The sequence below is a fragment of the Chrysochloris asiatica genome, unplaced genomic scaffold (genome assembly GCF_000296735.1).
Source record: "Chrysochloris asiatica unplaced genomic scaffold, ChrAsi1.0 scaffold00041, whole genome shotgun sequence".
In the NCBI taxonomy this organism is placed as follows: Eukaryota; Metazoa; Chordata; class Mammalia; order Afrosoricida; family Chrysochloridae; genus Chrysochloris; species Chrysochloris asiatica.
Window position 1 is genome coordinate 8,415,852 of NW_006408559.1, and position 23,846 is coordinate 8,439,697.

At 44.0% G+C, this 23,846-nt stretch overlaps 1 protein-coding gene and 1 non-coding gene across 2 annotated transcripts in view; both read left to right on the forward strand.

Annotated features, from left to right (window-relative positions):
• The first annotated feature begins 4,841 nt into the window (after positions 1-4,841).
• The window catches only part of CALD1 (caldesmon 1), a 62,540-nt gene continuing 43,535 nt past the window's right edge, over positions 4,842-23,846 (forward strand). The window contains exons 1-5 of the mRNA XM_006861229.1: positions 4,842-4,948; positions 5,955-6,101; positions 13,069-14,020; positions 15,319-15,396; positions 20,316-20,461. Coding sequence (XP_006861291.1) covers positions 4,842-4,948; positions 5,955-6,101; positions 13,069-14,020; positions 15,319-15,396; positions 20,316-20,461 — 1,430 coding nt within the window. The remainder of the gene's footprint in view (positions 4,949-5,954; positions 6,102-13,068; positions 14,021-15,318; positions 15,397-20,315; positions 20,462-23,846) is intronic.
• On the forward strand, positions 18,162-18,233 carry TRNAC-ACA. The gene has a single exon. It is a non-coding gene; the product is annotated as a tRNA-Cys (tRNA).

Genomic DNA, 23,846 nt, shown 5'->3' on the forward strand with positions numbered 1-23,846 from the left:
TCCTCCCAAGCCTTTTGACCTTTCTTCTCACCTTCCCCCAATCGAGCTCAGGTGCTATAGATATGTTAATTGAGCCTGAGAAACCAAGTTGCGGGCCTGGGATTCGAACCTGCGAATTACGATGTGAAGGTGCCTGAATGTCTGGAAAATTACGTATGTTCGCTGTACCTTGTCTTAGTCCCTCCCAGCTTGGTGTGAAGCTCCTCCCCTAAATAAAACGGAGGCGCAGGCCAGCCCAGGTGTTCATTACGGCTTGCAGGCCGTGCATTATGGGCATGCGTTAAGATCGTGCATTACAGCCTGGAGGGCATGTTATACGGCTGACCAGGCATGCGTGGCTGACCAGCTAGATAAGGGAACATACTGCCCACATAGCTAAGATGTTTGCTATGCGGGATCTTACTGCCCTCATGGCTAATATGTTCACCACGCCAGATCTGCCAGACGCCAGTAATGCATCCACTCTGGTTTCGGGGTGTCTCTTTGTCTCCCTCTTTGTGTCTTTCTGTGTATTCTTTTGCTATCCCTATCGCTGCCAGATATCCCCTCCTCGTGAACCAAACACTCCTGTCGAGGCAGGTCCCTGGCAGCTGGTGAGCTCGAACCACCAACTGTGTGGTTCAAACCAACCTTGTGACCCAGTGTTTTAGCCCACAGCACCACACCAGAACTCCTGCTGGAAGATTAATAGCCTAAAGTAAGATCCCATTTGTTCTTTTCATAAAGACATTCCATATGGAGTGTTTACATCTTGTGCTCCTCTTAGAAGAGGAAGGCCCCAAGAAATAGCCAAGACCTTGTGGCTGGTCCAGAGAGCTGTAAAAGCAAATTCAGACTTTGTGTTTGATTCGCTTGGGAAGCAGCCTTAAGAGTTCATGCTCTCTGCTAAGAAAGAAGCCAAAAGAACAGTAGACAAGAATCTGACGGTTGAGGCCAAGCCACTGGGCAGGACTTTAAGTAACAACAAAGTAGAATGAGACTGAATTAGAAAGGGACGTTCAAATCATATCACACTGACACATAGAACTAACTCAGCAAGTCTAAACTGGATCTTGTCTTTCCTCAACTGAACTCTCTTAATAACAACAAAATACCACCCTGGGGCAGCTTCATAGAACACATCATGATCTCATTGAATTGTCACAGTCTGGACCGTGTAAGCTCAGCTTAATCCAAGGGCTGCACGCTGCTCTAGAAGCCAGGTCTTCTGAGTCCCAATCCAGCCATGAAGAAGCTAGTGGAGCAGTGGTTAAGTGCTTGTCTGCTAACCCAAAGGCCAGTGGTTCGAACCTACCAGCTGCCCCATGGGAGAATGCTGTGATAGGAGGCTTCCATAATGATTGCAACTTGCAAACCCTATGGGCCGTTCACTCTTTCCTATAGAGTTGCTATGATTGGGAGACAGACTCAACAACAATTGTAATTGTTGTTGTTGTTGTTGTTAGGTGCCATCAAGTTGGTACTGACCATAGCGACCTATGCACAGCAGAACGAACCTCACTACTGTTACCACATTTGAGTCCATCAATGCTGCCACTTGGCTAATCCATCTCACTGGGGGTCTTCCTGTTTTTCTCTGACCCTCCACCTTACCAAACATGATATCCTTCTCAAGCGAGTGGCCCCTCCTGACAATATGTCTGAAGTATGAGAGACAAAGTTTGGCCATCTTGATCTCCACTCTGGCTGCACTTATTCCAACACAGATCTGTTGGTTCTTTTGGCAGCCCATGGCACTTTCAATATTCTCCTCCAACACCATAACTCAATGGCATCAATTCTTCAACAACAATGGATTGGGTTTTTTGTTTTTTGGTTAATCTAGTCACTGAGTCCCAGGATGGTACCAATGGGACACTTGGTTGCTAAATGAAACATTGGTGGTTTGAGTCCACCCAAAGGTGTGGCACTGTGGGTGAATGTGCTGGACTGCAAAGTTGGTTTAAACCACAAGGTCAGCGGTTCAAGCTCACCAGCTACTCCTTGGAAACCCTATACAGGGTTGCTATGGGTTGAAACTGACTCGACTTCACTTAAGAACAACAACAACAAAGGCACCGAGAAGAAAGGCCCAATGATCTATTTCCACAAAAAGTCAGCCACTGACAACCCTAGGGAACACAGTTCTACTCTGATACTTACGGGTCCACCATGACGCGTCCATTGACAACTAGTTTTTAATCTAACCATCCTTCTCTCCTTGAGGACTAAGGTACGCCTGACCCAAGCCATGGTATTTTCAATAACCTCATATGGATGCGAAAGCTGGACAGTGAATAAGGAAGATCGTAGAAGAATTGATGCCTTTGAGTTGTGGTGTTGGAGGAGAATACTGAAAGTGCCATGGACTGCCAAAAGAACCAATAGATCTGTCTTGGAAGAAGTACAACCAGAGTACTCCTTGGAGGCCAAGATGGCTAAACTTCCTCTCTCATACTTTGGACATATTGTCAGGAGGGAACAGTCACTGGAAAAGGATGTCATGCTGGGTGAGATGGAGGGTCAGAGAAAAAGAGGAAGACCCCCAACGGGATGGATCGACCAGGTGGCATCATTGATGGCATCGAGTGTGGTAGCAGTAGTGAGGTTGGCCCAGGATCAGACATTGTTTCCTTCTGCTGTGCATGGGGTCGCTATGAGTCGGTTCCAACTCGATGGCACCTGACTACAACAACAACATCCTTCTCTATGCCACAGTGACCTCTCCTCCCTGTATTGGTAGAAATAGACCCATCAGATTTACAATTCCCTAGTGATACTTTACTGGCATTTGAGTATTACATACTCACAGATTTTAGTAAGTCCAAAGTCAGATTTTCTAAAGTAGAATGGAACCAACCAACCTATATTAATCTTGTTGGTGATAAGATGCATAAGTGAAAAGGCTTTTGTAACGTTTCCAATCAAAACATGGAAACTGATTAAAGTAAAGTACTAGATCTAAGCTTCAAAACACCTAGTTCATAAATCTAACATCAGTGAGTTAGACTGAACAAACCAACCCTGAGGCGTGTTAGGTTCATATTGTTGGCATACATTTATGCTTTCTTTTCTTTCATTTGTAAATGATTTTAACTTTGGAGTTATAGAAGAATCAGAAGCAGGCACATTGGCATAGCTGGCTTTACATATGGAGTCCTGGTGTGACGCTGAAGGTTAATGCTCTGGACTGCAAGGTCTGTTTGAATTTCAAGGTTGATGGTTCAAGCCCACCAGCTGCTCCTTGGAAACCCTCCACAGTGTTGCTATGGGTTGGAACCAACCTGATGGCACTTACAACAACAAAACAGTAACATTATGGACTCCTGGTATGATGCTGTGGGTTTCTGCACTAGACTGCAAAGTTGGCTGGACAGCCACTCCTTGGAAACTCTATACAAGGTCACTATGGATCGGAACCGACTCAATGACACTTAACATGTGGAGTCCTGGTGTAGCATTGTAGGATAAGCACTGGACCTCAGGGTCATTTGAACTGCAAGGTCAGTGGTTCAAACTCACCATTGGAAACAGGGTTGCTATGAGTCAGAACTGACTCAACAGCACTTAACAACAACAAATAACAATTAGCAATTATAATGAAAACAACTGAACTTTCTGATGTAAAACACAGACCTCTAAGCAAGATGACCTTCCTTCCAGACCTAGAGACCCAGCTGGCCTCTTGCCCTGGGCCAACCAGCACCACCCACCCGTTCTCAGCACTCTTTGTCTCAATTCACAATGTCCCTTGAGAAATCCAGTTAACTAGGGAAAGCCATTACCTCTTGAGTTTGTGTAATCACACAGTCCCCATTTTGTTATTTGTGGAAGGAGCACAGTGGTTACGAATCGGGCTGCAAACCATATGATCAGCAGTTTGAAACTATCAGCTGCTTCGAGGGAGAAAGTTGAGGCTTTCTACTTCCGTCAAGATTTGCAGCCTTGGAAACCCTGTACAGAGTCGCTATGGGTCGGAATCAACTCGACGGCACTTAACAACAAGTACTTGGTTCAAGCTCACCAGCTGCTCCTTGCTATACAAGGGTTGCTATACAGCTGCTCCTTGGAAACCCTATACAGGGTCGGAATCAACTCGACGGCACTTAACAATAACAACAACAAGTACTAGAGCAAGGAGCTCTGGTAGCGTAGTGGTTACGAGTCAGGCTGCCAACCACAAGGCCAGCAGTTCGAAACTACCAACACTTCCACTAAAAAAAGATGAGGCGTTCTGTTCCCGTAAAGATTTACAGCCTCAGAAACCCTGTGCAGGGTCACTATGAGTCAGAATCGACTCCACGGTACTTAACAACAACAACAAGTCATTAGAGTAGAGTCCTGGTGTGGCGCTGTAGGATCACCACTGGACAGCATGGTCATACTCAACAGCCATTTCTCGGAAACCCTATATAGGGTCGTTATGAGTCAAAACCGACGCCACAACACATAACCATCAACCACCAAGTACTAGCAAAACGTACGTACGATAGTGATCAACTAAAACCAGTTTCCATTAAGTTCATTTCTATTCAGAGCAATCCCATGTGTGTCAGAGTAGAACTAGGCTCCATAGTTTTCAGTGGCTGATATTTCTAAAGTAGACCACTAGCCATTCTTCCAAGGTACCTTCCGGTGAACTTAAGCCTGCACCCTTCGGTTAGCATCCACTGAGCACAGTAGCGATTTGCACTGTCCAAGGGCTCCATTTGCACACTAACACTCATCAGTTCTTGTGTGAGGGTTGCTGATCCTGGGGGTCATCTGTACCCCAGCACTTCTGCCTGCAACAGAGATTCCAGTGGCCAGCGAAAGAACCTTGGCACAGATTTCCAGATGCCAGCAACTGGGAGCAGGCAAGCATGGTCCAAGAGAACAAGGCCATGGTACCATGGGTGTCTGCCCCAGTCCTGGTGTGCCCTGTTATAGGAACCCAGCTGATGGCTCATCAGCAAGCTGTTAGAAAGCGGTAAGAATTGTATCATTTTCCCCCACACACATTTGAAACTATGAAGGTAAACTACATGTATGCATAGGAAGTCTGGAGCTCTTCTACCAACCTCAGCCCTTAAGTATCTAAAGATGCACCTGTGGGCTTCCGTAGTGTGTTAGATGTGCTCCAGTCTGTTGGTGAGAAGACCAGAGCATGTTTTGAGCATAAGAGGGGAACTCCACAGAGGGCCACCTCCTTCTTCAAAATACTCTACCCCTGAAACTTCCCATCTATTGTCAATAACATCTTCTCTCTCAAATGAAAAGCCCTGGAGGAGAAAATAAAACTCAAGCCCAGAAAATGCCCCAGGTCTCAATTTGCATTAGCTATGTTGGCATGGCACTGTAGAATAAGCACTGGGCTGCTAACCACAAGGTTGGCAGTTCAAACCCACCAGCCACTCATCAGAAACACTACCTAAGGTGGCGATGAGTCAGAATTGACTCCATGACACACAGCGACAAACAATGGCATTTTAGATTAATAATCCCAATGTCCTGGTTTGTGGCATAACTTGATTCTTTTCTGAACTTTGTGACGATATCAGAACAAGTGATTCACACAATATGCCAGCTCCTTTTTCAAAAGTGTTTGGATTTGTTTGGGTTCAATCCTTTGGATTTCTGCTTCTAAATCTGACATGCTGATATCCAACTAATCAGCCAAGTAAGGAAATCTTAATATGCCAGGCCACAGCCCCCCCAAGGCAGCCTACTTTCCTGCAGGCTTTCTAGTTTAAGTTGGTATTTGATCATTGTTACTTGTTCTCTGTAGACACTGGATTTATGATCTTCAAGTACGTAAATTGGAAGTGATCACATTGCGTCTCTGAATGTGTGGAACCGAAGCATCGTGTTAGAACTCTGTGGTTGGTGGAACTGGCCGATCGAGAAAAGCAGCTGCTCTTCTTCATCCAAGAAGCTGGTGAAGAGCCTTAGTGGTCAGTTGGTTTGCTCAAAGCGTTGTCTTTTTCTTGTTGCAGAATTGCCTACCAGAGGAACGATGATGATGAGGAAGAGGCTGCCCGCGAAAGACGCCGCCGAGCGCGTCAGGAAAGGCTGCGGCAGAAGCAAGAAGAAGAATCCTTGGGGCAGGTGACTGACCAGGTGGAGGTGAATGCCCAGAACAGGTACGTCCTCTTCAGAATGGTAAGATTTAAAGTCACTGTGTTGAATGGTATTGGTTGGACAAAGCATTCCCTTGTAAGCCCATTTCAAACGTCTTTCAGTCGATCTGATTTGTTGAATCACCTTTTGGCCATTTTAAACAGCCAATCAGATTGGAAGAGTCCCTGGTAGTGCTCACAGTTGAGTGTTCAGCTTTTAACAGAAAGGTTGACCATTTGGATCCAGGTAAAGATACACTGGAGTAAAGATTTGATGGTCTGTTTCCAAAAGAACACAGCCAAGAAAACCTTATGAAGCACATTTCTACTCTGAAATACACGAGGCCAACATGAGTCAGAATCAACTTGATGGCCAGTAGTTTAGTTTTATGTTTAACTAGAATGGAGAGTCAATCTGATTCCGACCTCAGGAGCTCCCCACTCCAACACCTAAACACACACCAAATGAAAGGGGGTTGGTTTTGTTGTTGTTATTAAGTGCTGCTGCTATTAAGTGTCTCTGACTCAGAGACCCAATATAGGGGTTTCCAAGGAGCAACTAGTGGGTTTGAACTGCTGACCTTGTGATTCGCAGTCCAATGCTGATCCTACAGCACCACACCAAGACTCCCTTTTTTTTTTATTACCTAGGTTTGTATTTTTTTGTTGACCAAATATGGTGGGTTAATAATTATATAAGGAGAATGATTTACATTCAATTCAAACAGAAGGTTTATTTATTTAAATGGAATACCACAGGCTTACCGGAAATATTCAAAGTCAGTGCACATTACAAATATCTACTTTATCTAATACAGCCTGAGTTAATATTTTCTGATCCCTGATATTCTGACATTCAGTCAGGTGCAGTGTGTGTGTGTAATTTAATGTGATTGTTCATCACAAAAGATACACCAACAAGCTTAGCCTAAGAGTTTATTACCACATTCGTTTTCCTGGTCAGTCTGGTTTGTTTAATGATTTCTTGGCCATTTAAAGCAGCTAATTAGATGGACTCTTGGTGTGGAAGGATAAGCACTGAACTGCTAACCACAAGGTCAGTGGATCGAATCCACCAGCTGCTCTTTGTAAACCCTATACAGGGTCGCTATGAGTCGGAACCAGCTCCTCGGTAATTAACAACAAAACAACAATCAGATTAGGAGTTGCTGGATGGTACAAACATTTAAGCATGTAGCTATTAACTGAAAGGTTGGTTGAACCTGCCATGAGGTGCCTTGGAAGAAATGGCTGGCGGTGTCCTTCCCGAACACCACAGACTTGAGAACCCTATGGAGCACAGTTCTAGTTTGAAACGCAAGGAGCCGCCATGAGTCAGAATTGTCTCGATGGTACAAACTGGGGAAGGCAAGAACATTGAATAGGTTGACTTTCTTTAAAAGACTTTGGTGGCAGAAACAGGGTCACAGTTAGCACTACCAACTCTCAGTATAAGCTGATTTTATATGCCTCAACATTGAGAAGCCCTAGTGGCACAGTGGGAGTAGCACTGCTAACAGAAAGGTCAGTGATTCAAACTCACCAGCCTCTCCTAGGCTGAACAATGAGGCTTATCTGCTCCTGTGAAGATTAAAGTCTCAGAAATCCTAGAAGCAGTTCAGTCTTGTCCTCTAGGGTCTCCATGAGTCCGAATAGGTTCAACAGCAATGAGATGCAAGAAGGATGAGGATTTGGGGAGGCAAAACCGAGAACAAAATTCATTTTAATTTAAAACTATGGAATAATTTAAATGTAATGGAAACCACCCTCTAAGAGCTTGTGGGCGGTTTGGGGTTTCGTTTGTTTTATTGTGTGTGTGTTGGCAGAGAGCTATTGACAGTTTGTTGTTGTCGTTGTTAAATACCATCGAGTTGGTTCTGACTCATAGCAACCCTGTACAGGTTTCCGAGACTGTGAATCTTTGTGGGGGCAGAAAGCTTCATTCTTCTCTAGTGGAGCAGCTGGTGGGCTTACACCTCCAAGATCTTGTGGTTCGCAGTCCAGTGCTTATCCGACAGAATCACTGTGCTGAAAGTTTTGGAGGGAAAGAGCTCTGGACTCTTTAGCCCAGATTTGGAGGGGTACATCAGCAGGTTTCTGAGAAGGGCTCACATGCTGGTACACAAGAGGGAGTCACCAAGTCAGTCTAATGGCAAGGCGATAGAATAGTCTGTGTTCCTTAGCTAAAACCAGTCACCACCAAGTTAATTACAAGTCGTAGCGTTTTCAACTTAGCCACTGAAAACTCTATGGGGCACAGGTTATTCTGAAACACGTCGATTCCACACTTCTTCAGAATAAACCTGTATGTACCCCATAGAGTTTGCAATCCTGGTGTGGCGCTGTGGGCTAATGCATCAGACTGCAAAGTCATTTGAACTGCAAAGTCGGTGGTTCAAGCTCACCAGCTGCTCCTTGGAACCCCTATACAGGGGTCACTATGGATCGGAATTGACTCGATGGCACTAAACAACAGCAACAAGTTTTCAGAAGTAGATTGCCAGGACTTTCTTCCAAGGCACCTCTGCGTAGACACACACTGCCAACCTTTCAGTTAATTCTCAAGTGCATTAATGGTTTGCCCCACTCAGGGACTCAGGTCCCTTGCTAAGTAGCACCTGGTTAGGGAAGACCAGTAGCAGAGGGATTGGAGTAGGATCTCTGAGGTTCACTCTCTGACTCACAAAGCATAGGTCTGTTTCTTCTTCAGCTACAGGGTATTGTGAATTGTATCTCTCTCCTACAAATGTTGGTTGCTGTTGTCTGGTGCTGTTGAGTTGATTCCGACTCACAGCGACCCTGTGAGCAAGGATCGGCTGGTGAGCTTTAACTGCCGACCTTGCAGTCTAACGCATAAACTCACAGACTGCTAAAATGAGGTAATGATGCACAAAACATGCACAGGGGGGTGTGAATCATATCTGCATCCTACAAATGCTGATTGTTGCTGTTGTTACATGTCGCAGAGTCAGTTCTGACTCATAGTGACCCTGAAGAGGGTTTCTGAGGAGCAGCTGGTGGGTTTGAACTGTTGACCAGTCCAGTGATTATCCTACAGCACAAATGCTGGTGGTGGTTATGTGCCGTGGAGTCGGTTCCGACTCATAGCGACCCTGTACAGGGTTTCTGAGGCTGCAAATCTTTATGGGAACAGAAAGCCTCATCTTTCTCCCGCGGAACAGCTGGTAGTTTCGAACTGCTGACCTTGTGGTTCGCAGCCCGATTCGTAACCACTATGCTACCAGAGCTCCTTTAGGAGCCAAAATGAGGTAACGGTGCATTCATGAGCACAGTGCTTTCAGCAGCTAGTCCTACAGAAGGAAAGTCAGCACGGTCATTGGCTTGTTTTCTGTTTTTAAACTGAAGGAACGGGGGAAAAGAGCTTAAAAATGGCATTTTTGAGGCCTTTCCTGAATCTAGTTATAAATTAGTGCTCAAGAATGACTGAAAAAAATCACTAATGACCTGTAGCTTTCTTTGTTTTTAAAATCTTCCTCATAATTGTATCTCTTTTTATATGTATTTTTTTATAACAGAAAGGTCAGTGGTTCAAACTCACCAGCCTCTCCAAGGCTCCTGTGAAGATTAAAGTCTCAGAACAGGAGCTATTTCTTGCTGTTGGTCTAACATAATTTTTTTCATTTTCTTTTGAACAGTATATTTAGGTGTGAGAGCTTGTGATTTCTCTCCAATAAATCAGTAGTTGTTGTTGTTGTTAGGTGCTGTTGAGTCAGTTCCGACTCATACAGACCCTGTGCAGGGTTTCTGAGGAGCAGCTAGTGAGTTTGAACCACTGACCTTGCGGTCGAGTGCTTATCTTACAGTGCCACGCCAAGACTCCATATGAGTGAGTCATGTAATATATAACATATGAGTCAGTCATATAAAAAGCAAATGTTCTTTTTGGGGCTCACATGGCAATTAGATTGTAGTACTGTCATGATTTATATAGAGAAAAATGAGGGGGATTCAAAAAAGTTCATGGAAAATGGAATTAAAAGACATTTTTGGCAATTTTTGAAGCCTCCTGATGTGTGTGAAATTTGATGGGGTTTCTAAACATTGTGAGATGTATTCTTACAACTCTGGGTACAGTTACTGGTATCCCATGACTATTTCTGTCTCTATCTACATTGTGCGACAAGTTACTGTAGCTGTTGTAGTTTGCTCATGCACACACACACACACACACACACACACACGGGAGCTTCAAAGAGTTTGTTGCAAAATTCTCTTAATTCTGCTTTTCCATGCACTTTTTAAAGCCCCTTCATATTATATATACAACAGGTTTGTCTTGTTGTTTGCTCATATTTGAACTACTCACCTCGTGGTTACCAGTCCAGTGTGTGTCCGACAACACCGTATATGTTGTTGTTGTTGTGTTACACTGAGTCGGTTCCAACTCAGAGTAACCCTATGGAGCGCTTCCAAAAGGAGTGGGTAGGTTTCAGCGGCCACTCTGCAGTTACCAGTCCAGTGCTTATCCGACAATAAATATATGTATTTCTGGACTCCTGATGTGGCACTGTAAAACAAGCACTGAACTCTTTGATAAAGTTAGTGGTTCAAACCCACCAGCCACTCCTTGGAAACCCCATACAATGTTGCTATGTGTCAGAACCCACTTAACGGCACTTAACACCACCACCAATATATATATATATATACCGATTCAGTGACACCTAACAACAACAAATACATATGTGTGTGTGTGTGTGTGTGTGTGTGTGTGTGTGCCACAGAGTCAGTTTTGACTCATAGTAACCCTGTATAGGGTTTCTGAGGCTCTAGATCTTAACAGGAGCAGAGACACATATGTATATATGTACACACATGCGTGGATACTTAGAGAGGGAGTCCTGGTGTGGCACTGTGGATAAAGCACCGGACCACAAGGTCGGTTTGAACCACAAAGTCAGCGTGTCAAACTCACCAGCCACTCCTTGGAAATACTATATAGGGTCGCTATGAGTCAGAACCAACTTGACAGCACTTAACAACATGCCTAGAGAGAGAAAAAGGACCAAAAGGACAGGAGAGTCCATTGGGATCGTGACTCAGATGACTTGAATCTGATTATACTCGGGAACTGGCATACCTTCTTAAACTTACTTGCGTTCAGTTGATCCAAATGCCTTGTATGTTGACCTTTCTCCTTAAATTCTAAACTCCGTGTAGTCTCCAGGAAATTTAATCTTTCTATGTCCAACTTATGGAGACAGTGTCTTGCAGCAACAGATCAAGCCAAGGAAATTTTACAATGTATCCTGGACGCTGCCATTTCTTCTCATTAAATGGGAAATATGTTTTTCCAACATGAAGTGAACTTGAACTTCAAAAGGGCCAAGTTCGGTCTGAACCATGAAATTTGATGGGGTTTCTAAGCATTGCAACACACATCCTTCCAACTCTGGTCACAGTGACTGGGATCACATGACTGGTTGTCTCCTGCCAGATGAGACCAACACCCCTGGCTTGGATCGTGTCCAGCATCCTGGAACACTGAGTGTGGTGGTTTGGTTTTTTGGAGATTTTCTTTTCTGTTTTTGTAAGCATCAAACTTAACTACCCTTCATCTACTGTAGAAAAGAATACCAAGGAACCCTCTCTTTGTAGAAATCTTGAAAAAGACCGTAGGCAGTATGTGTATTCGTTAGAGTCCCGCTGGATGTCAAAACGATATAGCCCCAAAGTCTAGTAACTTAATGCAGGCTCTCTCACATAACGATTGAATATTGGAATTTCTGACCAGTAGGTAGACTCGTGACCTGCTCTCCTTCCTACTGTGTCAGCTCCTAAGACACTGGAGTCCTTAGGAGAGGGTGGGTAGAGAATCTGCCTCTTCTTAATTGCCTTGCTCTAGACACATTACTTCCACTCTTATTTCTTTGGTAACTACTGGTCTCATGGCCCCATCTGGGACAAAGGCAGAGGAGACCTTGTTGGAAATGTAATTATTGGCAGCGTCCCCACTGCCCTACGACAATGGAGAGAGGAACATGACCTCCGGTGGACCGTGAGATGTCGCAACCATTGGGGTCATTAGCATGAGTCATTGATCCTTGGCAGTGCCACACTATGACACATACCTCCTCCAACCAACCTACCTTGAGGGCCACCACATTAAAGCAAGAACTTTGGATGGCTTGGTGACATGTGAGAATGTCACATGACACTAGGAAGATTTGCTTACAGTTTCAGTTTGATTCCTGTTTTGGTTTCAGCTCCCCAAGAAGCTGATTCTAAAACCAAGACTTGAGAACAAGTAGTTTATTTGTAAGGTGATTCCAGAAAGCACAGGTAGGAGGTGAAGAACTGAAGTAAGAAAGGAAAGGCAACCAAATAAAGCTTGCATTACCTCGCAAGTTACCATTATGGGTGTCTGGAGCTTGACCCATTAGAGATTCTAAGATCCAGGATGGACCCTGCACCTCAGATTTCACCAACCCAACCAATAAGGAAGCCAGAAATTTACACCCTTAGCAGTAACCAGTGGCTATTAAGAAAATTCCAGCTCATGACACCCCATGTGTATCAGTGTTGAATTGTGCTCCAAATGCTGATTTTGTGAATGTAGATCATTGGGCCTTTCTTACAAAGCAACTCTAGGTGGACTTGACCCTCCAACCTATAGTTGGTAGCTGAAAGCATTAACCCTAGTACCACCCAGAGACCCCATATACATGCCATCACTCATCAACTCTTATTTGAGAGTTGCTGTACCAGTGGACATCAATACTGAAGCACTCCCACCATAGAGTGCCCACCAAGTACACCCACCAGTGGCCAGAGAAAGACCCCAAACAGACTGACTTCCAGGTACTAGAAATTGGGTACCAGACATACATGTACTGAAATGGCCCAACAGAATAATAATTAATCATGGTACCATAGCTGTCTCCCCTAGCCCCAGGGTGGCACGGGTTATACAAATCCAGCGGACTAATTATTCAGCACTCTTCTTTGATGTTGTGTTTCTCTTGTACAGTGTACCTTCTGAGGAGGCTAAGACAACCACCCCAAACACTCAGGGGGAGGGCGATGATGAAGCTGCTCTCCTGGAGCGCCTGGCTCGGCGGGAAGAAAGACGCCAAAAACGTCTCCAAGAAGCTCTGGAACGGCAGAAAGAGTTCGACCCAACCATAACGGATGAAAGTGTGCTGCCACCAAGCAGAAGAATGGAAAACAACACAGCAGAGAATGACACCGCAGAGAAAGAAGAGAAGCGTGAGAGTCGCCAAGAAAGATACGCGACAGAAGAAACAGAGATCATTACCAAGTCCTGCCAGCAGAATGACTGGCAAGATGCCGACGAGATGAAAAAAGAAAAAGAAAAGGAGGAAGATGAAGAAGAGAAGTCAAATAAAGGCAACATCGAAGAAAATCAGGTAGAGGTTCTGATAGAGGAAAAAATAACAGAAACCCAAGAGGAAAGCGTAGTAATGCCACTGAAAAATGGGCAACTGGGTACAGAAGAACATAAAATAGAGGAGGGGCAGGAGCAAGAGTCAGAGGAGCTAGCCTATCAGAAAAAGATGGAAGAGGAAGAAAGAGAAAGGGCTGAGGCAGAGAGGGTACGGTTGGAGGCAGAAGAAAGAGACAGGCTGAAAGCTGAGCAAGACAAAAAGATAGCAGAGGAAAAAGCAAGACTAGAGGCCGAAGAAAAAGCTGTACAAGAAAGAAGGCGGAGGGAGGCGGAGGAGAGGGAAAGAGTGAAGGAGGAACAGAAGAGAGCCGAAGAGAGGCAAAGGGCAAAGGCAGAGGAGGAAGAAAAGACTAAGCTAGAGGAGCAACAACTAAGAAAGCAGCTAGAAGAACAAAGAAGTGAAACACAAGAAAAACAGATAAAGGGAGAAAAGGGAGAAAAGACAATAGAAGGGAAATGGGTAAATGAGAAGAAAGTCCAAGAGAATGCTCAGACAGCCATCCCAAAGAAACAGGTACAGTTAACACTTTGCACCCATTGTGTGATGCCTGCCATTTGTGGGAACTGGAATGCACACCAAACACCAAATTAGGGGTGAAGGCCACATTCATACACCTCCCTCGTGCTTGACTCTTTGGCGAGTTATTCATTTTTTTTTTTTTTTTTCTTCAGGCTATAGCAATAAGCAAGCATGAAGCAATCAGCTCATAGCTAAAGAAGCAAGCCACCAAATTTACTGGGACAACAAAGAATATTAATTGCTTAGTGCTTGGTTGCTATGAATACCAAAAAAAAAAAAAAAAAATGAATTAACCCAAAGACACAAGATTGTGGTATTGTGTTGACTTGAGATTCTATGCCTGTATCTAAATTCATTCTTTTTCACATCTCATCTCTGTCCGTAGGTCTACATGAGGCCAAAGATCCAGAATACCTCACCTCACTCATGTGTTTGACATTTAATATAAAATTATAACATTGGAGTGGGAAATTAGCATTAAGGCCCATGATCAGAAACTCCATCTTACGGACTCAAGTGAAGTCCTTGAAATCAACCGATCATAAGAGAGCAAAGCGGAGAGGAACCAGTTTGGAGCCTCTAGAAAAAAATATCAGAGTACTGGCTTGTCCTCATGTAGACTTGAGCTTAAAGTAGACTTGCAGATGGCCTTTCATTTGGGGTAGAATTCACTTCTCATTGGCTGGTAACTAAGAGCATATATTTTGCTTCTTTTACCACCATCTCGGTGACACAAATATGTGTGTACCAGGGGTGAAAACAATGGAAACTCTTGTCTGCAAGGCTGCTTAAAAGCCTTAAAAACTTTCTCTCTTGTCTGCAAGGCTGCTTAAAAGCACTGTATCTACCCACCAGCATAAGCAAGAAGAGAGGCTTGCATGTTCGCCTTTCCAAAAAGAACTTTCTGTCCCTAAGTCTGCATTGTGCTGAAGTTGTCCTTCACCCCTGCTTCTTCCATACAAGGGGTTCATGATCACACCTGTAAATGAGAAATCATAACCAGAGCGCACAGAACCCCTGAGAGTTTAGCACCCACCAGGAGCACTGTGCCGCGCTAAGTCTCTGTAAGCACCCTGGCACATGGGGAGCTTTGTGGTGGGAAGAAAGAATTCCACCACCCCCGCCCACCATTTAGAGCCACGGGCACCAGAGGAGAGACTGGCCACTAAGACAGCCAAGGAGTAGTCTTAACCCCTGACACATGCATGGTGGTCTGAACCCTCTTCTCCCTCCTGTAATCGAGAAAGGGCTTCTTTGAAATTAATGACCTGACCATTGTTGAACATAAAAAGGGAGAAGATAAAGGGGTTAACATGCAAGTTAAGAGAGAAAAGCCCCAAGAAGACAAGCCTACCTTCAAAAAGGAAGAGGTAACTATTACTGTAACATTATCTAATATCCGGGAGCAGTCTTCCATGACACTTCCAGTCTAGTGGTCTCAAAGCAGTGACCCCAAATCCAGTGTTTTTCAAACCATGACTCGTGATCCACTGAATGGTGAAGCCACTGGAGAGGGTCTCAAAATTAGTTAAAAGTATCAATCGACATTTTTAAATGGAATAGGGTAGACTAGAAATGGGCATTGTGGTATAGATGGTCTTCCTCACTGTGACTCTTAGTCAAGAAAGGTTTGAAAGCTGCTGCTCTCATGTATCAATCTTCCCAACCCCTCCCTCTCTTCTGTGGACGATTTTTCTACCTCCTTGATCCCTCCTACTTTCATTTCAACCATGAAATATTTCCAACTTGTTTTGACTAATGACTTAACTTTTCAAAAGAAAAACACTGCCATACATCACAGTAGAAAACTTGGTGAACTGAAGATGATGTGTGGCTTTCAAAAGGAAAGTTTGGCCAAAGGTTCTGCATTGCATTTCTGAGGCACACACAAGAACTGGTGTCAGGGTGTTAGACTGTATGGTAAGCAAAGGAGACGGGAGACCAGATGTTCTTGCTGGTATATTCCACCTGCAGTATATTCCAATACAATTGAAAGCCTGGCCCCATTTTAACCATTGCCTTTATTTTAGCCCCAAGCAATGCCTAGAAATTGTGGTAATACCCAATAAGTCCAAAGTACTAGCAATGGTAAAATTGAATTATCAAAGGTAGGAAGACTTGAATTACTTTGCCATTGAGTTCCATTCCAAGTGAATTCTTGCTGTGTTTTTCTGCCTACTAAGGCAAATATTAAGAACACTCAAAATTTTAAACAGAAAAATCCATATTTGGAAAATAGATTCATCAGATTAAATAGAAGGTAGTTGTGGTTGTTGTTATGTGCCGTGGAGTCGGTTCCGACTCCTAGGGATGCTGCACAGGGTTTCCGAGGCTGTAAATCTTTACGGGAGCAGAAAGCTTCATCTTTCTCCCATGGAACGGCTAGTAGTTTCGAACTGCTGACTCTGAGGTTCACAGCCCAATTCGTATTCACTACGCTACCAGAGCTCTACATGGGGTTTCCAAAACTGTAAATCTTTACAGGAGCAGACAGCCTCAGCTTCCTCCCGAGGAGTGCTGGTGGGTTTGAACCACAGACATTGCAGTTAGCCCAGCATCCAACCAACAGTGCCACCAGAGCTCCTTGGACCCCCCAGGGACTCCTGTAAAAGAATGAAGAGCGTATCATTGGTAACTCGGTGATTCATTTTATAAGTAATAGGGAAGACTGGAAAAGTAGTTTGGATTCTATATTTACGATTCCATTCAGTTCACTAAAATGCAATTTTCTTGTAATGATCAAAGCGTTCTATGTCTATTTTGATATCTGTGAGTCGGAAAGAGATCACCGACAGTCAGCCCAACCACACGGTTGCCTCTTTTCAGGCCAGTGTCCTGGCCTCAGCACTAAGAAGCCCCAGGGGACTGCTTCAGACATATTCCCTTCCCAGCTGGCCCTGAAGTGTTCACTATTCCACTACCTCGAAACTCCTGGCCAGCTTAATCCTCAACCCTGGCTAAAGAATAATCATAATACGCGGTCATCCTTGTTTGAACAACGTATACATAAAACCTACTCGTTGAAAGACTGAATTTTTCTCCTCTTGAACTAGTGTCTTACTTTCTGTCGACAGGATTAGATCATGTTAACATGATTCTGCCATTTTAAACAACCTCCTCCTTTCCCCTTCTTTCTCCATATCATTAAAACAAAACAAAACAAAAAACAACTTTTCCTTTCATGGGTCTTTGCAGCCCAGGCATTCTGTGCACCACAAGTGAATACACACATCGCTGAACATTCAGAGAGAACCACTCCCAAAGACCTCAAGATCTTTAAAAATCTCATCTTCCTCCCAGTGCGGTTTAACCCATTTGTGGCTATGGACAATGAGCAGTCACCAACCTTGTTGTTGTTGTTGTTAAGTGCTGTGGAGTCGGTTCGGACTCATAGTGACCCTGTGTAGAGTTTCTGAGGATTGGCTGGTGGGTTGGAACCACTGACCTTGCAGTTAGCAGTCCAGTGCTTATCCTACAGCGCCACACCAGAACTCCTCACCAACCTTGGAACTTCCTTTATCTTTCTTTCTATCTACTCCCCAGAGCTCACACACATTCTCTCTCTTCCTTTTCTGACCTTTAACAGGAAAACAAAGTGCTTCAGTGGTGCTGCTCTTACAATAATAGCATTTAGGCCAAAGTTCCTCAATGATGGTACGCCCACAAACCACCTGGAAGTCTTCGGAAATGCAAACTCAGATTCTGTGGGTCCACGGGGTTCCTGAAGAACACTGGTGAGCTCGAACTGCCAACCTTGAGGTTCAAACCAACCTTGCAGTCCAGTGCATTAGCCCATAGCGCCATACCAGGACTCCCTAATTCCTTGAAGATTTGACATTTTAAGTAACCACAAGGGGGCAGAATTGTACAATAAATTTGAAGTACTGTTGTTGGCTCAAACTCACCAAACGCTCCTTGGAATCTATATGGGGACACTGTGAGCAGAGCCGACTCCAGGGCACTTAACAACCACAATAGTACAGGTATCTATACAGACTCCTGGGTGTGGCGCTGTAGGATCAGCACTGGACTTCGAACCACAAGGCTGGCAGTTCAAACCCACTAGCTGCTCCCTGGAAACCTTATACAGTGTCGCTATAAGTCAGAACCAACTCAAGGGTACTTTACAACAACATAGGTTATAGCTCAGTGGTAGAGCATTTGACTACAGATCAAGAGGTCCCTGGTTCAAATCCAGGTACCCCTATACAATTTCTATTGGAGTCCTGGTGTGGTGCTGAAGGATAAGCACTAGACTATTAACCACAAGGTCGACAGTTCAAGCCTACCAGTCACTATTCAGAAACTCTATATAGGGTCACTGTGAGTTGGAACCAACTCCATGGCACTTAACAACAACATCAGGTCACTATGAGTGGGGACTGACTCCACCTCAGTGCGTTGAGGGTTTGTTTGTTTTTGTAGAAAAAAAACTGATGCTTCCCTTCAAGAACCTTCTTAAAACTCTCCTGTGATGCACACTTGGTGGAGGAGATGCGGTTGCCTCTCCTACCCCATAACTTATTAATTGGGCCTTGGTACTAAAGAGTACACCAGAAGCTTTGTTTCTGTAATTTCCTAACAGTTTTAGTAAGCCCTGGTGTGGCGCTGTTGGATAACCACTGGACTGCTGACTGCATGTCGGCAGTTCAAACCCACCAGCCACTCTCAGACACCCTACACGGGGTCACTATGAGTCAGAACTGACTCATAAATATTTAATAGTAACAACCGTGTCAGATAACAAGATAATCAATACATGAAGAGTAGGTATACAAGAGAACTTCAAAAAGTTCATGGAAAAATCCCAGTATCTTTTCATTCCATTTGTCCATTAACTTTTTGAAGCCCCTCATATATCACTGAGCATTTTTCAAAGAAAGTTCCCAAAGAGAATACAAAAACCTACCACCCATCATTGTCTTCATGACATGGTCAGAGTAACCTAGCTCATTTGTTGACAATGTTGTCAGTAACTCAGCTTTTTTAACATCCAATGAAAGCTCTCAGCGAGCTACTGAGCAGGACATCAGCTTCCCCGCAGTGCGTGCAAGGACATACAAGTCTATACCCCTTCAAAGAAAGATGTATCTAATTAGTAGAGCATAGTAAGTAGACTGTCTTCACTATAGTAACTAGCATCCAGAGAAGGCAATCAGACAAAAAACTGGTGAAGGCTCACCAGGAAAGAGAAACTAGAGAGCTCAGCTTGATAAAACCTGCTGTAGGACTAAGTGCTCAGAGCGGGTCTGAAGAATAGCTGGAAAGAGGTGAGTAACCAGGTAAGGGGAGAACATCTCACCTAGCGCCGAAAGCCCTCGGTTCTCATGCTCTGCCCTTCCTCCGAAGGTTTCTTTGGAGCGTTGGTGCTTGGTAATAATTGTCTTGGGATGAACAATGATGAACCTCACCTGTTTTCACACTCATCTTTTATCAACGGAGAAGATGATATGGGCAAAGTCATTTGAACTCCTTTACACACACACTCAAAAAAACACACCTATGTAAATTCAATCTGCTTTGAAATCATCTCTCATTCACCCTAAGGAACTGGTCATGCAAAACCCATTGAAAATGTTACACCTAACACCTGTCCCCCATGCTCCATCTCCCTCTGTCTCCCCATGACAGCAATGACCACAGGAATCCCAAAACCACCTCCAGAGGTAATGGAAGTCAAGACAAACCCCAGAATTTTTTCTATTCCATTCTAAGTTTAGTGGTGATGATCACAAGCATGGTACCCCAAGGTAGGGTCACGAGGTCTTCCATTCTCAGGTCCCTAGTTACTACTCATCTGACTAAAATACAAGTGTGTTCTTTGTTTGATAGCTCTGGCTGACTTAATAGGTTTCTTCCTTAACACATTAGTTTCCTTCTCAAAGATATACCCTCCATCCAAGAAGACATTTGTCCAAACAACTGACCATTCCTCCATACACTCTCCCCAGTAGGAACTACAAGCGGATAGTTTTACATGGGATTCCCAGAACACCATAGTTTCCAAACAATAACACCCTCGCTGCTTCTGAAAACAAAACCCCAGTGAGATCAGGGATGATCTTGACATCCTAAAATTGTGGCCAAGGTCATTGCTCAGAGGCTGACAGACTGTAGTTGTCACAGAACTCCCCCCTCCACCTTGTCTCTGTGACATTGGTCTCCTGGAGGTTCATTTTTCTGAGTTTTCTGGCTTCTCAACAATTATAGGATCTTCTTTGGGGATGCTAACCAAACCCTACTAAGATCTGTATCACTTTGTTTCTTCCTGATGTGTCCTGTTGGTTAGATCAAAGATGAGAAGATTAAAAAGGACAAAGAGCCCAAAGCAGAAGTGAAAAGCATCTTGGATCGGAAGAAGGGATTCACAGAAGTCAAGTCGCAGAATGGAGAATTCATGTCTCACAAACTTAAGCACACTGAGAACACTTTCAGGTAAGAGGAGGTGGGGCTAGTTAACTGTGACTGTTTCCTTCTGTGGGTAAAGGGAAACATCAGTGCCCATGTCCTGTGCCTACAGACAACAGCGTGTTAGCCAGCCATACTTTGGTCATGAAGTCACTGGTCATTATCACAGGCTTATCACATCTCTCACAGATGAGGGGCTTAACCGGTCTTCCCTTACTGAGCAGGGTGGATCCGCGCGCTTGGTGTCCATGTATTTATTTACTGAAGATAACATCAGATCCATTTACTAGAAAGCATGATAAATAGGTTGAATATCTAGGGTCATACTCTGAATGGTACATCTGTCTTCATACGAGATCCTTTTCAGAACCATTCCCAATAATGTGTTTTCTGAAGGTTGCAAACATGAAGGGGGCTTAAAAAGTTCATGGAAAATTGGAATGAAAAGACAATGAAATTTTTCCATGAACTTTTTGAATCACCCTTGTAGATGTTGCATAAAAACTAAACTTAACCCATACTTATGTTGTCAATTTACAGTTTGGTTGTTTGAACCTACCTTTGTGGGGTTCTCACCTCACTCAGAAGCCTGCCACGGGCCCCTGATGAATTTATTCTCTATTCCCTATTCACACACACACCCTCCCACCACTGGTTCCAAATCCCAACCGACCACCAGTCACTGCCTCTAAGATGCTGGGAAAGAGGCCGGGTTCTAGATAACAAGTAGGTTCAGGCTGGTAAGCAGAGTGGAGAGTTGGCCAAAGTGCCTGCAGTTTAATGCAAAAAGCCTTACAACAATGTCATGGTCATGAATGATCATCTTTGCATATTAACTATTATTACTATTATGTTGTTGTTGTTGGTAGGTGCCATTCTGACTCATAGTGACCCTGGATAGGGTTTCAGAGTCTTGGTGTAGCGCTGTGGGTTAATGCACTGGACTGCAAAGTTGATTTGAATTGGCACCGACTCGATGGCACTTAACAACAACGCAAATCTTTATAGGAGCAGAAGGCCTCATCTTTCTCCCTTAAAATGCCAGGTGGGTTTGAACTGCTGACCTTGTGGTTAACAGGCCAGTGCTCATCCTACAGCACCATCATTGCTAATTGTGTCACAGTTCTATTATGTAGTAGGTTAAAATACATTTTGAACATTTTTTAAAGAGGAATGATGTTCACGAAATTTGTCAATAGAAAGAAATCGGGCTACCAATTCACAAACTTGCTAAAAAACTTCAGTAAAACTCGAAGCAGTAATTAACATGTCTATTGTTTGGAGCCCGGTTGTTGTTGTTAAGTGCCATCGAGTCGGTTCTGACCCATAGCGACCCTGAACAGGGATTCCAAGGCTGTAAATCTTTACAGGAGCAGAAAGCCTCATCTTTCTCCCGCAGAGCAGCTGGAAGTTTTGAACTGCTGACCTTGCGGTTTGCAGCCTGATTCGCCGTAACCACTACACTACCGGAGCTAGCTAGCACTGTAAAATAAGCACTGGGCTGTGAATTGAAAGGTCAGCATTTCAAAACCACCAGCTTCTCAGTGAGAAAAAGATGAAATTTTCTCCATCCCTAACGATGTACAGCCTTAGAAACCATATACAGGGTTGCTATGAGTTGAAATGGACTCGGTGGCAGTGGGCTTTGGGTTGGGTATTGTTTGGAGGAGCTCTGATAGTAAATGGTTAAAAGCTGAGCTGCTAACTGAAAGGGTGGTGACTTGAACCCACCATGGGAGAAAGCTATAGCAGTCTGCTTCCGTTAAGATTACAACCTTGGAAACTTTATGGGACTGTTCCACTCCGCCTCCATAGGCTTGCTTTAAGCAAGAGATGACTTGATGCCAGTAGATTTTTTGGGTTTTGTTGTTTGGAGAGCCGTGGTAGCACAGTAGTTAAGAGCTTACCTGATGGTGGGTCCAAACTGCCAACCTGTTGGTTAGCAGCCGAGCGCTTAACCACTGTGCCACCAGGGCCCCTCCTAACTGAAACCAGTGTGCTGTTTTCTTTTACTTCTTGCAATCATTCTAAGGTTTTCCGCTTCATTTTTGAAAGTGCCAATTACAATCCCCTAAATTGGTTTTCCAACCTGCAGCTTGGAAAATGTTATTCTAGAGGGCGTTTACATTCAGGATTTTTCCAAATTTAAAGACCATGAAAAATGAAGGGGTTTCAAAAATTTCAGGAAAAATGAAATGAAAAGCTATTGGAATTTTCCTGTGGAATTTTTGAAACCTCTGCATATATACACCATGAGCTCTGCATATATACACCTCTGCATATATACACCATAATCAATGTATATCTTGAATTCAATGTTTCATCCTTCTTGTTGCTCCTTGCCTACAAACATTGCACCTTTCTCTACATGGAAAACATTCCTGGATAAAACCAGTACATCTGTTCCTTACACCAACGTTTCAGATCCCCTATGGGCAGACCTAGTTAAGAACGACCTTAGTACTAGTTAACTAGTTAATTAGCAGATGAGCTATATCCTTGGCTCTTAGTTGAAGGCCACTTGACCAAGCAACCCCACCAAATTCTCCTAAGTAAGATCCCAGGAAGCTCTAACTTACGTGAATTCTATTTTAGCGAAAACAGTGTTGTTTGTGCTGGAGCTCTGCTGTGAGTACAAACGTGGTTCAAAGATAATCATCAATATTCCAACTCTTTTAGACAGCACATTTATTGAAGGAGCTTGTTCAGTTGTTACTATCTCTCCATAGCTTATGAATTATGTATATAACCCATGAGGAATGCCATTCTTGGAATAAATTCTCATCCAAGACTCTTGGGATAGTGCAAGGGCTCTAGTGTTAATATGTTCCCAATTCTACCATGAAATCCCTGAGGGTCCTCCTTAATCCCATACAAAAATCGCAATCTAGCTTCAAGGTTGTTGAGTGAATTCCAATTATTGCAATCTCCGTGCTGCCGAATAGAACTGTGTTCCGGAGGGTTTTCTGGACTGTGACCTTTCAGAAATAGAACACTAGGCCTGTCCCTAAGGTGCCCCTGAGTGGGTTCATATTGCCAGCCTTTCAGTTAGTTATTGTTGTTGAGTGCCGTTAGTTGGTTCCGACCCATAGCGACCCTGTGTAGGGTTTCCGAGGAGCGACTGGTAAGTATGAACCACCAACCTTGCAGTTCAAACTGACTTTGCAGTCCAGCCCATTACCCCAGAGCACCACACTTTAGTAGTCAGGACATAACCTTTTGGGCCACCCAGGAACTCCAAGCTTCAACTTTAGTTCTCACTTATAAAAACTTAGGCATTCCTCCCTCCCCCCCGTTGTATAAACTAATATGTCACTGATAAAGGAGCTCTGGTAGCGTAGTGGTTACGAATCGGGCTGCGAACCTTAAGGTCAGCGGTTCGAAACTACCAGCCGCTCCGCGGGAGAAAGAT